This window comes from Rattus norvegicus, chromosome 9, assembly GCF_021556685.1.
Source record: "Rattus norvegicus strain SHRSP/BbbUtx chromosome 9, alternate assembly SHRSP_T2T, whole genome shotgun sequence".
Classification (NCBI taxonomy): domain Eukaryota; kingdom Metazoa; phylum Chordata; class Mammalia; order Rodentia; family Muridae; genus Rattus; species Rattus norvegicus.
In genome coordinates, this window is record NC_141542.1 from 76,168,796 (window position 1) to 76,184,512 (window position 15,717).

At 46.6% G+C, this 15,717-nt stretch overlaps 1 protein-coding gene across 23 annotated transcripts in view; it reads left to right on the forward strand.

Moving 5' to 3' along the window:
• Kiaa2012 (KIAA2012 homolog) overlaps positions 1 to 15,717 on the forward strand; it is a 136,518-nt gene that overhangs the window by 39,393 nt on the left and 81,408 nt on the right. For 13 of the 23 annotated variants that reach the window (XR_015628852.1, XR_015628853.1, XM_087567282.1 and 10 more), the window contains 1 exon segment: positions 1,192 to 1,302. Coding sequence is in view for 21 of the 23 variants with exons in the window: in XM_087567282.1 (XP_087423408.1) it covers positions 1,192 to 1,302 (111 nt within the window). In the remaining 2 variants the exon portion in view is untranslated. 23 annotated transcript variants of the gene reach the window in all.

Here is a 15,717-nt window from a genome sequence, read left to right on the forward strand (position 1 = left end):
TATATATATATGTAAGTGAATTGTGTATATGCCCCTCAGGATCCACTCCAGCTGGAGGCCTGCCTTGCTACTGCCCCTTTGCCTTGGAAATAGGAAATGTAGAAGTATTCAAGCCTCTGTCCCTGGTTTCTGTCCCAGACCTAAAACCCCATGGAATTTCCACATAGAGTGTCTCTCCTTACTCATGGGAAGCATCTTTGATAATGATGGAGTTTATGCTAATGAAGTCACCTGTGTTCAGAGAAGGCTCCGTGGGTCCCAGTCCCCACCTATCCTGTGTATCTTGTCACCTGACTGCCCAGCTGTGCTCCTTATAACACATTAAACCTAAGTGTCTGTGAGTGAGCTCTGTGAGTGTACTAGGAAAATATCAGACTCAAGGAGGGACTCATGGGACCCCACTTTATAACTGGTGGCTCAGAAGCACAGGCTACAAGTGGGGACTTGCAGTCCACAGCTGCAATGGGGACAGCTCTGTGGATCTGAACCTCTAACCTGAGGAATCTGATGAGGACTGCAGGTAGCACTGTCAGCATCGAGCAGAAGCACAGGAAGCCCCACTGTTGTCAGCTACAGGTGTGTCTTGGTGAGAGGAGAACCTCCACACATCTGGTCATAGGCGTGTTATGTGTTGAGACAGCAGAAAAGGAAAACATGTTCTTCTTTCATAATAAGCTTACACAAACACAAACAACACCTTGAGTTTTTGCAAGTAACCAAGGGTCAGACAACCTCCTTATGCAGCCTGGGAGTTGCTGTGCAGTCCCAGCATTTGGTCCTAGTCTGTGATCATACACATGGAATACCTCACAATGGCATCGGCCCAGAGAAAGAGCAAAGGCAGGAGTCACCAAATCCTGTAACCAGGGACTAGGTTTCACTTAACTGGAGATGAACCCCCACTGGCTTAGCCCCACCCTCAAAATGCCCAGAGCTGCCACCTTCTCCAGATGCTGATGGGTATAGGGTAAGCTCATGGAAGGCCCCCGTTCTCCACCTCATTCTGACCCCCAGAGGACAAGGCATGAACAACAGAGCCCTCTCTGCCAAGTGCCCCTGATCTCGGACAAACACAGAGCATGCCAGTATATCCACCCCAGTGCCCACCTGGGCTCAGGGGAACACAGCCAGGCACAGTCTCCCTCACCTGCACTGGGACTAATGCTGTCCATGCATGTGCTTACTTTCAAGAAGACTCCAGAGAGCCTACACTGAGACCCTTCTTGCTGAGTCCAGATGGTGACAACGTCTGCCTGACCCTCCCAGAGCTCATGGGAACAGAGGCGCTTCCACTGGGACAAGGTAAGGTAACACTCCGGGTCAGCCTCATTTTCAGAGAGGTAGGCTTTACCTTCAGTTACCAAGGGTTCCCAGCAGCAGAGACATCATTAAAAACAGACATGGAACAGCCAGGTTTTCCCGCTCCCTGACACAGAGGTTCCTCTGTCGTCCAGACACAATAACCCTATGTTCAAGGAACAAGTTCTCTCTTGCAGCAACATCTGGAGACAGGAGTTGCAGAGGAATAGCTTGGAAGAGATCTAGTGTGCCAGGCCAGTGCCTTGATCAGGATGATAAAGCCCTTTTGGTATTTGCCCAAACTAAACACTGCCTTTTCTCTTCTTTCCAACCACGCTTCTGAGGTGGAGGTGGCTAATTGGTAATCCAATCAGGCATCCTTGTTATGTGAGTTGGTTCACTGCAGTGAGTCACCTGGCTCCTGATAGACAGACAGCCAGGCGGTTTCCAAAACCCACTTTGGCATGGGAAGGTTTTTGGAAAAGAGCCGCTGGCTCTGGACAGTAGCCATTTTGCAAAGGAAAAAAAGAATTGAAGTCAGAGGGTGATGAGTATCAACCACCCAGAAACCACCAGGATGGGCTTGCACGAGCTGTGCAGCCAGCGAGCCCCTTGATGAGAAAGATTAAAAGCTGCACGAATTGGTTATGTCACAACTGGCTTAATGAGGAGGGCCTGGATTCAGGGCCAGATTTCCATAGCCTTGGCTTGTCCTCTGTGTGGACTGATGATGTTTCCTGTGTCCATGTTTCCCTCACCCAAAATGACAAGATATGGGTGGGGGTGGGGGGCAGGATCCCTTGACTGAATCTTATAGCCTGCACCTATTGCTGTAAGTTCCGCCCACCACTATAGGGATTCCTGAGGACTATGATACATTTGCTTCTAAATTCAGCATCCGAGAGCTTCCATCACCATTTGGGCTATACCAGGAGATGGATTTTTAAATATCTTGGGTCTGAATCTGTCGGAGCAGGAATGAGACAGGTGGAAGGACTCTGTGGTACAGCTGGTGGGCCAGCAGGGAAGCAAATGGAATGGTCACCTGCCTCACATTTGCCTGTGCCATTCCTGAAGAGGTAGTTTTTCTTTGGACGATGCAGAAGCAAGCCACAGAAACAGAAATAGTCAAGTATTGTCTGCCATATATATAATGCTTCAGACACTTCATGGTCTCCAGCACCCATCACAGTTACCAACACATACAAGTGTTCACTGAGAAAGAGTTCAGAGACCAACTGACTTGGGGTAGAGAGCCTGGCAGGCATAGGCTCCTGAGTTTGGGTCCCAGCAACCCCCCCCACCTCCCAATTTCAGAGAGAGAAAGAGAAATAAAACTTAGGCTATATTAATGGAGAATTGCTCCTAGTCCCAAGGATGACACACAAAATCCCACTTGCTTCTCAGATTCAAAAGCATTCACTGGGCCGAAGGAGTCAGCTAGGTATTCTCTCTCTGGCTTCCCCAAAGAACAGTTGCTTGACCTTCAGTCTTGAAGGTAATTCAATGGTGCCTTAAAGAGTGAGGAAAAACCTTAAACTCATGTCTTCCTACAATGATCCAAACAAAAACAAAAAACAAAAAACAAACAAAAAAAACTGGTCAACCTTTCTAAGAGGCTCCATTAATTGAAGTGCATTTTTTAAAATTGTACTCATATTTTTTTTGTGTGTGTGTGTGTTGCGCCTGCATGCAGTGCCCACAGAGGCCAAGAGAAGGCACCATATCCTCTGTTACTGGAGCTTCAGAGACTTGTGAGCAATGAGTAGGTGGCAAGTTCGAGCCCAGGTCCTCTGGAAGAGCAGCCAGTGCTTTTAACTGCTGAGCCATCTCTTTAGAATACCTGAAGGGTATTTTTGTTGTTGTTTTGTTTTGAAAATCGTTTGTGGATTTGGGGGTCTTGATCTTTGATCTTTGGTTTGATCCAACAGTATATTCAAAGTCCTTTGCAAAGGACTTGTTCTGCCACAACAGACTCTTAGTGCCATCTTTTAATTTTTATTTTGCTTACTTATATTAAATTTGGTGCTAGGAATGGAACCTATGGCCTCCCACATGCTAGGCAAGCAGTCCTCCACCGAGCTGCCTTCCCGTCTGAGTGTATACGGTCACCATTTCCACACCTCCTTCCAGAATCGTCTCCCATACATTCCAGCTCCAGTGATCCCCCCAAAATATGCCCCAAGTATTCAGCTTCATCTTTTCTCTCCAGGCCTTTTCCCGAGTCAACCCCAAATATTGAGATGAGCTCTAAGTTCATCTTTTCTAGGACATTTTGCTGAATAACTTTACCTCCCTCTGGACCACTGCCTAGATGTAATCTTCCCCCTTTCTTCTCTCTCAGCCCCACCTTTGTGATTTTGGATCTATCTCCATCTGTTTTCAGTTTGGCTCCCTAATATATGAGTCCTAGGGAACCCCTTTTCTTTATCGTATGTCCAAGAAATGCGTGCTGATTGACTGAATACCCCAGGTGCCACACAGAAGAGTTCTTTGGGGAGCATAGCTAGTTTTTTTTTTTTAATATTAAAAAAAATTCTCAAGTAAAAGAGGAATATGATCTGTCTGATCTTTCTGAAACTTTAAGGCTCTGTCAACAACTATTTGGAAATAAATTCTTAGGCAATTAGATCATGATAAGTTTGCTTTCAAGCAGCAGAGGGAGATGAATATTACCTTTAGAAGAAGAGGGTGGGGGAAGATGTGAGGACTAGAGCTGGAATCTGACCCTCTCCTCAATGATGGGCTATTGCAACACTCCCAGAATTCAAAGGCTTACGAAGGGAAGCGCTGGCTTGGGAAGGCCCAAGTCAAACACTGGCTACGCTCTCTGAATCGCTTACTCCTGACACAAATCCTCAGCTATTCCCATCCCAGTGCCAGCAGAACACATTTCCTCTCAGGAGCTCATCTATTCACAAGCTTCTCGCTGAAAGATGCTCAAAGATATCTGTGCCAAGCATTGAGGTTGGGACTTCAGGTCCCACACAGATTTGAATTTCCAATCTCTTTCGGAGTTCTTAATTACCATTCAGCCTTGCCCTAAACGGATTTGAACGTGAAGTGTTTCTCCACAGCTCATTTGTTTGTTTTACTCTCGCTGCTTTATTTTGTTATTTAATTAGCATCCTTATCTAACACCTTCTGGGGTGTCGGTTTTAATACACGTGCACAAATTATTTGACATATCTCGCTTCAAAAGGACATGGCGGCCTATGTCTAATCAACACTGATGTGGACAGAAGGGAGGTTTATAGCTTTGGAAACAGGGTCTGTCTTCACCCACTGTCTGTTGCCGTGACAGAAGATGTGATCGTGAATGATTTGTAAAGATTAGAGACCTAGTTTGGATCATGGCTCTAGAGACCGAGAAATCCCAGCATCATCTGCATGTGCTGTGGGGAACTGACATGAAAACAAAGGGAAAGTACAACGGGACACAAGTTAGTAACCCGGGAGAGTGAGAATACTCTCATTCCCTCACAAATTAACAGTACTCCCTTCTACTCTCCCGAGAAAAAGCCCAAACACGCACTGAAGATCTCGACACTCTAGCTCTTCGTCACTGCAGAGCTCAAATTTCAGCATACATGGGACATTTTGCAGAAGGATGGTTTGTTGGTCAGTTTGGGTTTTGAGACAGGGTTTCTCTGTATAGCCCTGGCTGTCCTGGAACTCACTCTGTAGGCCAGGCTGGCCTTGAACTCAGATCCACCTGCCTCTGCATCCACCTGCTGGGATTAAAGGTGCGCACCACCGCCAGGCAGGAGATTTTGTTGTTACTTTGATTTGGTCTCACTGTCATTCTGGCTGGTTTGGAACTCACAAGGTCCTCTGCCTCACATTCCCAAAGGCCAGCAGCACCCAGCTAGGCCTTTAGATTACAAACTCCTCTCTGACCTTGCAACTGTGATGACTCTTACCAGACTCCCAGATCCACATCCCTCCCAGGTTCCCACCACACATTTGTAAGAAAGTTCTATTACTTCAGTAGGCTAGTGTGAGGATAATTTGTGTTGCAACAACAGACAACTCACTTCCTCTGCTGAGTCTGAGTTGAGCGAAAGGGTCGTTCTGTGTTGGTGGATGTACCACAGAGTGGTCTTCCTTGAGTAGCTTATCTCTTAGCATCTGTTGTCATAAAGATGATGCCTAGAAATGTAAGGAATGGGGCTGGAGAGATGGCTCAGTGGTTAAGAGCACTGACTGCTCTTCCAGAGGTCCTGAGTTCAAATCCTAGCTCACAACCATGAGTAATGGAATCTGATGCTCTCTTCTGGTGTGTCTGAAGACAGCTACAGAGTACTTATATATAATAAATAAATCTTAGAAGAAGAAGAAGAAGAAGAAGAAGAAGAAGAAGAAGAAGAAGAAGAAGAAGAAGAAGAAGAAGAAGAAGAAGAAGAAGAAGAAATTATTAAAGGAATGCCTTTCACTAAATATGAAGAAAGAGAAAGGGCCCTGAATTAGAGGCCCACAAATCTTGGGTCTTACAACCGCTCTTAGCACCTGTGGCTTTGGTGATCACAGGCAGACAATTTCACTCCTTTGAGCCTCAACCTTGTCATAGAAAAAGGAGAACTGGTTTGACATCCAGTCATCCAGCACATGCCCCATGGGACACCAGGTATGGGCAACTCACAAAAGGGAAGAGTTTCGAGGGCCAATTTGGTCAAATGTATTTGGGGACAGGTAGAGTTAAGTAAATTCCTGTTGTAGAAGCATGTGGTGGCTGAATGAGTTTTGGTTTTTTAGCAAAGTGTCATACAGATCTAGATCATCCTCTGAAATATCCTCTGGAGAATGCTGGGCCGGTGGTTTCTAATGTCTGCTTCTACATAACCCCTCTCCCCAGGGTCTCCCTCAGTGGGGCTGGTTCTGCTCTCTAACCCAGAACACAGTCAGAGCATTCACTGGGGTCTGACTGTTCTTGTTTCCCATCTGAAAACCTCAGTTCAGAATCCCACAATCCACAGAATGTCCCCCTCTGAGGAGAGGAAGGCAAGAAGGAGGCCCATGTGGTAATAATTCATTGTTCCTCTTGCCCAATCAGTGTTTGCTAATGACCCGTACTAAATAATGTTGGCAGATGTTATCAGTTCTACTGGTCTCCAATTAAAAGTCTGAACAAAGGAAAGCATGGGAGGATATGGTTGCTGGGCCTCCAACATTCCTGTCTTGTAGAAGCTAGGAGACAGAAAACTACATTTCCCAGATAACATTTTCAGCAAGGGAGTTGAACACATAGTGTGCTTGCCAGTTAACCTTGATCCCGTGAGATTTTGAGGGTGGAAGTGAGGCAGAGACATATGTTTGGGGTTACTTATGTTGGCAACAAGCTCCTGAAGACAACAGATTAAAAGGCAATGTCTTAGTGTTTTATTGTTGTAAAGAGCCAACACCATGATCATGGCAACTCCGTTGTTTTCTTGTTTTTATTTTTGTCTTTTGGGTTTTGGTTCTTTGAGACAGGGTTTCTCTGGGTAGCCCTGGCTGTCCTGGAACTCACTCTGTAGATCAGGCTGGCCTTAAACTCAGAGACCCACCTGCTTCTGCCTCAGAGTGCAGGGATTAACAGCATCTGCCTCCACCACCAAGCTGATTATGGCAACTCTTATGTAGGAAAATAGTTAATTGGGGCTGGCTTACCATTCAGAGGTGTAGTCTGTTGTTACTAGGGTGCCATGCAGGTTCTGGAGAGGTCGCTGAAAGTTCTACATCCGGTTCCCCAGGCAGCAGAAAGAAAGCCACTGGGCCTGGCTTTAGCTTCTAAAACCTCAAAGCTCCCTAGTGACACACTCCCCCCACCTCTCTCCTTTTTCCTGTTTTTCTTTTTCAGCAGGGTCTTAGTACAAAGCATGCCCCGAACACTAGATCCTCCTACCTTAACTCCCTGAGTGCTGGGATCATAGACCTGAGCTACCATACCTGGCTGCTTCCTTTTGTTTGCAGTAGCCTCTTGAGGGTTCTACGATAGATGGCTTTCTGTAACACCCACCCAAAAAAGAAAAAGCCAAAGAGAAATATAATTTTTTTCTGAAAATGCTAAAATGTTATTTAATGTGGTTTTAAAATCTCACTGCCTAGCCTGAACTCACACTCAAACTCAGAGCAAACCTTCCATGTGCTGAGATTACAGATGTGCACCGCCAGACCTGGCTCAGAAATTCCTTCCTTTTTTTTTTTTTTTAAGAATTATTTATTTATTTAATGTACATGAGTTGCACGGTAACTGTCTTCAGACACACCAGAAGAGGGCATCAGATCCCATTACAGATGGCTGTGAGCCACCATGTGGTTACTGGGAATTGAACTCAGGACCTCTGGAAGAGCAGTCAGTGCTCTTAACCACTGAGCCATCTCTCCAGCCCACAAATTTCTTCTTTGAAGAAAAAGCACAGTAAGTGCTAAAACACAATTTCCCTGCGGCCTTTTAGTTTAGGGTTTGTTTGGTTGGTTGGTTTTGTTTTGTTTCGTCTTTTTGCAGATGACAGCACTTGTGTCATTTTTTTTTTTACAGAGCCTATGAGAGCACAGATTCTGTGTCCCCTGCCTTTTGGAGTTCCTAAAGTTAAGAGAAATATGCAGGTGACCATCTCCAACATTCGTGCAAAGGAAGCGCTTAGTGAGACTTGCTGAGGGCACCAACAGAGCAAACAGACACGGGCTGAGCTTCCTAAAGGAGTTTGTGCCTCCCGTGTATTCATAGCTAACTCTTCCCTTCCCAGGGTGCAATCCAGGCTGGCTGGATTGCATAGCGTGTCCATGCTAGGCTGCTTGAGGACAGAAAAACATAGTTTGAGGCCCTCTTATTTCAGAATAAGAGAACTGGAAGCTAAAGATATGTGAGGTTTTTTTTTCCAGTTATATAACTTCTGTGTGGTAAATCTGGGCTGCAGTCTCCTATACCCTGTTAAGTCAAAGTTCTTCTCACTATATCATGTCGTCCCCGCCCCCACCCTCTGTTTGCTGTTTTGTTTTTGAGGCAGGGCCTTGCTATATATCCCAGGTTGGCCTTGAACCCATTACCTTCCTTTCCTTCTCAGCCTCCTGAGTACAGGATTACAGATGTGCACAACATCTGCCTCGCTTCCTTGATTTTCTAGGCTCTTGTTTTTTTTCTCTTTTAGAAGTAAAATTCCCAAAGGCAAGTTTCTCTGATCTACTTCCAAACATCCCAGAAAACACAGGTCACCCTTACAGAAAATGCTCATAAATATTGGTTGAAACTATAATCACAGAGTGTTCAACTATTCCCAAATGTCCATCCCTCCATTGCTAATTAGAATCCTGATCCCTGAATGTTACTTGGACATACAGACACCTAACTCAGGATGGTATTTCCCAGCATGCTTTGCCCCTAGTTCCGGCTGTGTGCTCAATGCGAATGGAAATGATGTGTGTGGCTTCCAAGTCATTTCTTTGCTCTCTCTCTCTCTTCATCTCTTTTTTACCTTTGCACTTGACTGCGACAGCAAAAATGGTTTCAGCCACAGGGAAGAAAACTATGGGATGACAAAGCAATACGTTTTAAAGAACCAGGTGCCCAGATAACTTCACTGATTCGCCCACTCTTACATGCAAGAGAAATAAATGAGTATCTCCAGGATTCCACGTTGTTGCCCTCCGTCTCCCCCAGTTACACACCTGCAGAGTGCTGTTCTCACTTTCCGGGTTTCCCCGGGCTCTGGACCCAGCACTGTAACTACTGTGCAGGGACCTTACAATCCAGGTGGGAAGCAGATTCACAAGCAACTTCGCTGCAAGGAGTCTAGATCCAAGCAACAGGACTCAGGGCCGCTAAGGAAGGAGTGAGCCTAAGGGAGTAGGAAGTGCATTTTGCACATGGAGGGATTCCCTGTGCATGACCCTTGAGACATCAGTACACAGGAGGAAGCAGTGGGGGCTATGCTGATGGGGAACTAGCATGAACAGAGACAAAGAGAGGTGGGGAAGCAGAGAGCATGTGGTCCAGTATGAACTGAGAGCCTGGTCCACGGATGGTGCTGGGGCTAAAAGGCAGGCCAGGGCCAGCCCAGAGAAGGTCTGCGTGCCAGCCAGAGCTGAAAGGTTCCCTTTTGGATGACAAGGAATCACAGACGTTTGAGGAAAGACACTATTCGACCCAATGTGTGAGTGTCTGCTTTCATGAGAAAACCATGGGAAGAGGCAGAGGGCTCCAGTCACCCTTTACCCAGACGGCAGCCAATGGACAGCTGGACAGAAGGCACTGGGCAGAGACTCCCCGTCCATGCGGCTGCCCTAATGTGAGGATAAAACCTGAGCAGCCAGAGACAAGCCTGTTTGTAGTGTCCACAAAATTGGCTACAATTACCCTCTTCTGTTTTTACTTTCAGTTAAGAAATTACCAATGTGGGGTGGGGGTGCTGTATGTATGGTATATTGTAATTAAGATAAAACAACAATTATGGCCTGGAGCCCACAATGTGCAGCCCCCCACCTCCCCAGCAGCACCCACAGGTCCACAGTTCCCGTGGCTTCCTTATTTCTAGTCACACACACCCCCATCTCCCCCAGTTTAAGAACAAGCAGCCATGTGCTTGCTGGAAGTGCAGTATGATTGGAGTTTTTACCGTAGAGAAAGGTCTGGGCTTCCTAGCAGTTCACTGTGCCATCCTGAGAACAGATTTCTTAGGAGCCAGAAGACAAAGGGAGCAGGTGAGGAGCATAACGGAAAGTGGTGTGTGTGTGTGTGTGTGTGTGTGTGTGTGTGTGTGTGTGTGTAATCTTCCCGCATCCTCCCCCAACCCCACAAAGGTTTCTCCTTCAGGACTGTTCTAGCCCCATTTTCCCGTTCAACCACCAGACCACTCAATTCTAGGAGGGAAAATTAACATTCATTATGCAATTTATCTCTCTCCTTTTAATCCAGAGTGTCTGTCTCCAAGGTCCCTACTCAATAATTAATGTTTGTTCTCATTTTCCATGCTCCAGAGTATCTATTCTTGAACTGGAGGGTCAACAATTAACACTAATTATGGCTTTTTCCTCCCTCCACCGTTGGCTCTGTGGATTCCAGGTTTGCCTTCTCAGCCTGGGCTCTGGGCGTGCCTGTGACTGCCTGTGCGCTTGCACCAGATGCACAGGAGGCTGAGGAACTGCAGCTGCGCTGGTCCGTGCTGCCCCTTCCTTGGCAAACTCTGGTACACTTATTGTCACTAACAGACTAATGAAGCAAAATGAATTTTAAAGGGGGAAGTACTTGGAAGTGAGTTTGGGTGGGTAATTTACCTGGAAGATATGTCTCTTCAAGCTTAAATCTTCTAAGCTGCTCTGTGATTTTCCCCCCCTTATTACTCCCACCTCTTCCCTCCCCCTTCCCACCTCTGTCCCTTCAGTTTCAGGTCTGCTGACCTCATCCTCTTCAGCTATAAAAGCAGCATCGTGTAAACTCATTTTCATCTTGGCTAACAAGGACAGCTACAACAATTCTCACCCCGGGTGACTCTAGCAGATTGGAAAAAGGAGAGAGGGAGAAAATTGTGAAAATGTCTGTCTCCAGGGCCAGAATCCCTCTTGTCTGCCCTGGTCCCAACCACCCTTTGTTGGAGGCTGTGGCTGGAGACTGGGCCTAGGGTGTCATCACACACCAGCAGCTGCCACTGCACGTAGCCAGCATCAACTGACAGTGCTCTCGCTGATCAAAGACTCTGCTCACAGTTTCAGCACTGTGAGTCCTGCAGGGCTCTTCTAAAACCTTGAATAAAATCAGCCTTCTCCTCGATGGCTTTTGAATCCTAGACCAACCTTCTCTCCACAAGCATCCATGCAGTTTCTTTTTTTTTTTTTTTTTTTTCCGGAGCTGGGGACCGAACCCAGGGCCTTGCGCTCGCTAGGCAAGCGCTCTACCGCTGAGCTAAATCCCCAACCCCATCCATGCAGTTTCAAAAGCTTAAAGCCAGGCATCCATTGACCTTATGTTTCCCCCATTTTAGGGCAAAGAAAATGATTTTTTTCCAAGTGTTTCATACTCTTATTAAGATTTTTTTATTGTTTTTCAGTCTGTGGATCTGTCCATTCTAATTGCCATTAACCTGAAAAGTCAGCTTTCTCTTTAAAAACTCACCCTGACTTCTCAACTCATGAACTCATTATGTCATGCCTAGACCACCAGAAATACAAAGCCCCCCCACATAAACCAGGAAGTAGAAAGCTCCTATGACGATAAGTGACTGTCGCCCCCTACAGTGGGACACAGTTCAGCCTGCACAACTGCAGACTAGGAAGCTGTCTAGAAAACCTCTGTGGGTCCTGTCTCAACGGGAGAACTGAGGGCAATTCTACCCCTTCTAAAATTCCTTTTCTGTTTCGTTCTCTCACAGAGACACACAAACTTTGGTATCTCTTCCTCCACCCATAGACATGGCTGCCTGTTTCAGGCAAGGGTGAAGGTATGATTACACAGAGGCTCTTCTCCTAAAAAGAGTCTTTGGTGAAAAGGACACATGGTCCCTGTTGTTCATCTGGGGGAGGCAGCAATGAGTCCTGAGTGAGGGACCTACTGTGTTAACAGGATGCCCAGCCTGAAGCTGGGGCACAGCAGAGTAGGAGGAATTGCTTTTCCCAGGGCTTGGAAAAGTGAGAGAAAAGACACAGTCATGTCCTCGTGATGACAAGCTCTGTAAGAAGCTGACTGACAGGCTGGCCCCACCTAAGCTCTCTCTTGGCCAGCATCCTTGGTGGGCAGTTTCTGGGTCCGTTTGTTCAACATTTACATAGAAGTGACCGACACAGCAGCTCCTAGGTCGGAGCCCTGTCGTGAAACAATGACGATAATTAAGGTGATGGTGGTGGTGCTGATGATGATAATGGTTGCAGTTACAGATGTCTGACATCCAAACACTGGGGCCTCTCTTTGATTGTCCCCATGTTCTCATACAGTCCCTCTTCTGGTTTCCAGAGCAAGAGAGCTCTGCTTGGCTCCTTGGTTCGCTCACTGATCATAAGAAAAAGTTCTTAGCTTTTCTGGTGCCTGATTTCCGCTACACACTTTGTTTTTAAGAGTACATAGATAGATAGAGCACTACCCTGGAACTAGGGGATGCCCCGTGAGCCAACTGCAATGGAGGATGCAAAGCACCCATTGTTAGTCATCTACAGAACTGTCACACACTCTTAGTTTGTGACAACTCTGTCTTAATGAAAATTTTTAGATTAAATGGATAGGATTCTAAAAATAGTACAAAGTTGATGGGCTTTGTAGGTAATTTATACACCGGAAAGTCAGTCTGGACTCTTTGAAACTTAAAAGTCAGGGACACACTGAGCAGCAATAAAAAATAAAAGCATAATAAGACAGGTCAGGGATATACTGAATGACAACTTTTTAAAGTATAATATTTGTTTAAAAAGTCAGGAGCAGGCTGTGGCAGCTACCTTGAGAGAATGCTCAGCCTGCAGTAAACAGAGCACCCATGGGTGCAAGGAAACCCTCAGCATGGTTCTTCCTGGAATCTGCTGTTCTGGCAACACCAATGGACACAAGGGACCCACAGAGAAGAGGACTTAACACTATATTTTAAGGCTCACATAGATTTTTTAAGAGAAGGGAATTTCTCTTATAATAAAATTTAAAACGTTAGCTTTTCTTTTGCTGCAGTAACTAAAAGTTTTTACTTTCATTAGCCAGTAATCCATAAATATGATTTTCTGTTCCATTGCCGTTTGGGACTGTGTGTGACTGGAGCAGGAGATTGCTCCGGGGTGCCCTGTCCTTGGGGGTGCCTTGTCCTCTTGGTCTCTGTCTTTCCTGCTTCTTCCACACACTGCCCATGGTCTGAGAATAGCACCAGTGTTGGTTTCTCTACAGTTCCTCCCTTGAAAAACCAACATAAGCACCAAGACTGGAACATGCTCCACAAAGTATGAGTCAGGTTATTTTATAAGGCACAAAGAAATCGCCCATTCATTAATTCAGCCGCACCACGTGATAGTCTGCTAGCAACAAATACCATCCAGGCACAACAATGCGATCCACAGAGCCATGCCTTAAAGGGCGACCCCAGCAGTAGGTGAGTGCGTTGAGCTAAACACAAATTAAGATGTATGGAGGTTGTTGCTTTTGGAAGGAAAGAAAAAACTCATAGCAGAGTTTCTATGGATATATTTAGGAACCAGCCAAATGGAAAAGAAAGGATTCTGGAGGGAAAGAGACTTCAGGAGTGTTAGAGAACATAGCAGAGTAGGAGAAGTACAAGCAACTTGTAATGCCTGGATAGCAGGGCACATGGGGTGGGGGAGGGAAAGTGAGAAATGGGCCATCCCGGGCAACCAAAGACAGTATCCCAGAACACGTTTATGAATCTTACGACAGGTCTTCACTAGGGGGGGTCTTCTAAGTCATTGATATTTATTGCCACACAATTGAAATCTAAATTCCATAGTGCGGTTTGGATTCCATTTTAGGCTTGCTAAACTGCCATGAGCCTTTGGACTCATAAAAACAAAAATTATGAACTTTTGAAAGAAGTGTGTATTCCCCAAACCAAAAGCTAGACCTGTGAGACTGATCTAGGTCTAAGAACTATACGTAAATAAAAGGACTGATAGCCCAAACTGGAAGAAAAACACTGCTCTCACATTTGCGGGGCACGGCCATATTTAAATTCTAACTGACTCATAGTTTCTAGGCAGACTTCTTAGCTGGACCTCCCGGGGGTGTCTCTGGCCTGGAGGCCTTCTCAGGTCCCTAGCAATTGTTGAATGTGCCTATCTCACCCTCCTTCCCAGCCAGAAAGATTTAAAAGGAGAACGTGTAGCATAAACAAAGCCTTAAATCTTATCCTACAAATCTGATAATGGCATCACCAACAGGCATCTTGGGTCTTGGTCTCCTGCATTCAACAGACTTGAAATTTATTATCCCACTCCATAGGTCATAAGCGTCCTGAGTCACATCGTATAAAGTATTTTTAGACATTTTTAAGGAAAGGTCAGCTCACTGCTGTCTCCTTCCTTTTATAGTTACGTTTACCCTGGGAAGAATGTTTTTAATAATCTGGAATTTGCATTTGCACTTTCCATTTATGACCAAAACACAAAACCTTGAAGGTACCAGGGCTGACACCGGGGCTTTCTCTTACTGGTTTCAGCTGGGGCCGGCAAGGCCCTGCCCAAGCTGTTGAAGGCAAAGGCACTCTCAGGTCTGTGTAACAGCAGATATATCTCCTGCCTGACGGTGACCCTGCGGGATAGGAAGGAAATTCTATGACAGCAGTCTGGTGATCAAAGGGTGTGCTCTTGAGAAATGGAGTGTGGAAAAAGGCCCTGAACAGATTTCAAGAGGCTCCTGCCAGCACCTCCAACAGCTTCTGCCCTGGAAACCATTTGGCTACTTCGGAGCCTGCAGGGCCAGTGTTTACCAAGCCCAGACACGCATGCATGCATGAAGGAGGAGCCAGGTGGCCCACCTGTCCTGATAAGGCGGTTCCTTGGAGTTAGGTTTCTATTCTGCTCCCAGATGGATCCCATCAGAGTTCCTCCCACTCCGGAAAAATAAGCACTCTGAAGCAGTAGGAGTAAATGTAATTGTATTTCATTTTTATTTAAAACAGCAATTTGGGAATTAAACATTGTCAACGCAGATTTAAATAGAAGGAGACCTAAAGGCGCGAGTCCCATGGTAAAATCAGACGCTCTCCCCACCTTCTAATGTCTGAGTGTTTGGAGAAGGCAGCAGGGGCTGAGGATGAAATCCATCCAGGCAGGGTTACCTCTGAATAGCCCGGCTATCTAGTGAGGAGCGCTATCTCCCACTAAAAGCCAGCGGTTAGATTAATGGGAGCTGGTGGGCAGCCAGGGACTGTGCTTTCTGTATATCTCTATAGTGGCAGACATGTTCATCACAGAAAGGCTGTGTGCGAGTTCAAGCAGCCAGGAAGTAAGCTGAAGTAGTATGAGGTCTTTGGTTGTGCATACCAGCTCCTGAAACAGGAAGAAGGCCCCACCCTCAGCTGACAGCTGTGGCCTGGTTGCACAAGAGCAGATCTCCCCCTTGTCGCTCTAGAAGGGAGGTTTACCACACACCCCACACACCCCTCCACCCCACACACCCCACACACCCCACACACACCTCCACTACACACACCCCTCACACCCCACACACCCCACACACCCTTCCACTCCACACACCCCACACACCCCACACACCCCACACACACCTCCACTCCACACACCCCACACACCCCACACACCCCTCACACCCCTCACACCCCTCCACCCCACACACCACACACACCCCACACACCACACACACCCCACACACCCCTCCACCCCACACACCCCACACACCCCTCACACCCCACACACCCCTCTCACCCCTCACACCCCACACACCCCTCACACCCCACACACCCCACACACCCCTCACACCCCACACACCCCACACACCCCACACAC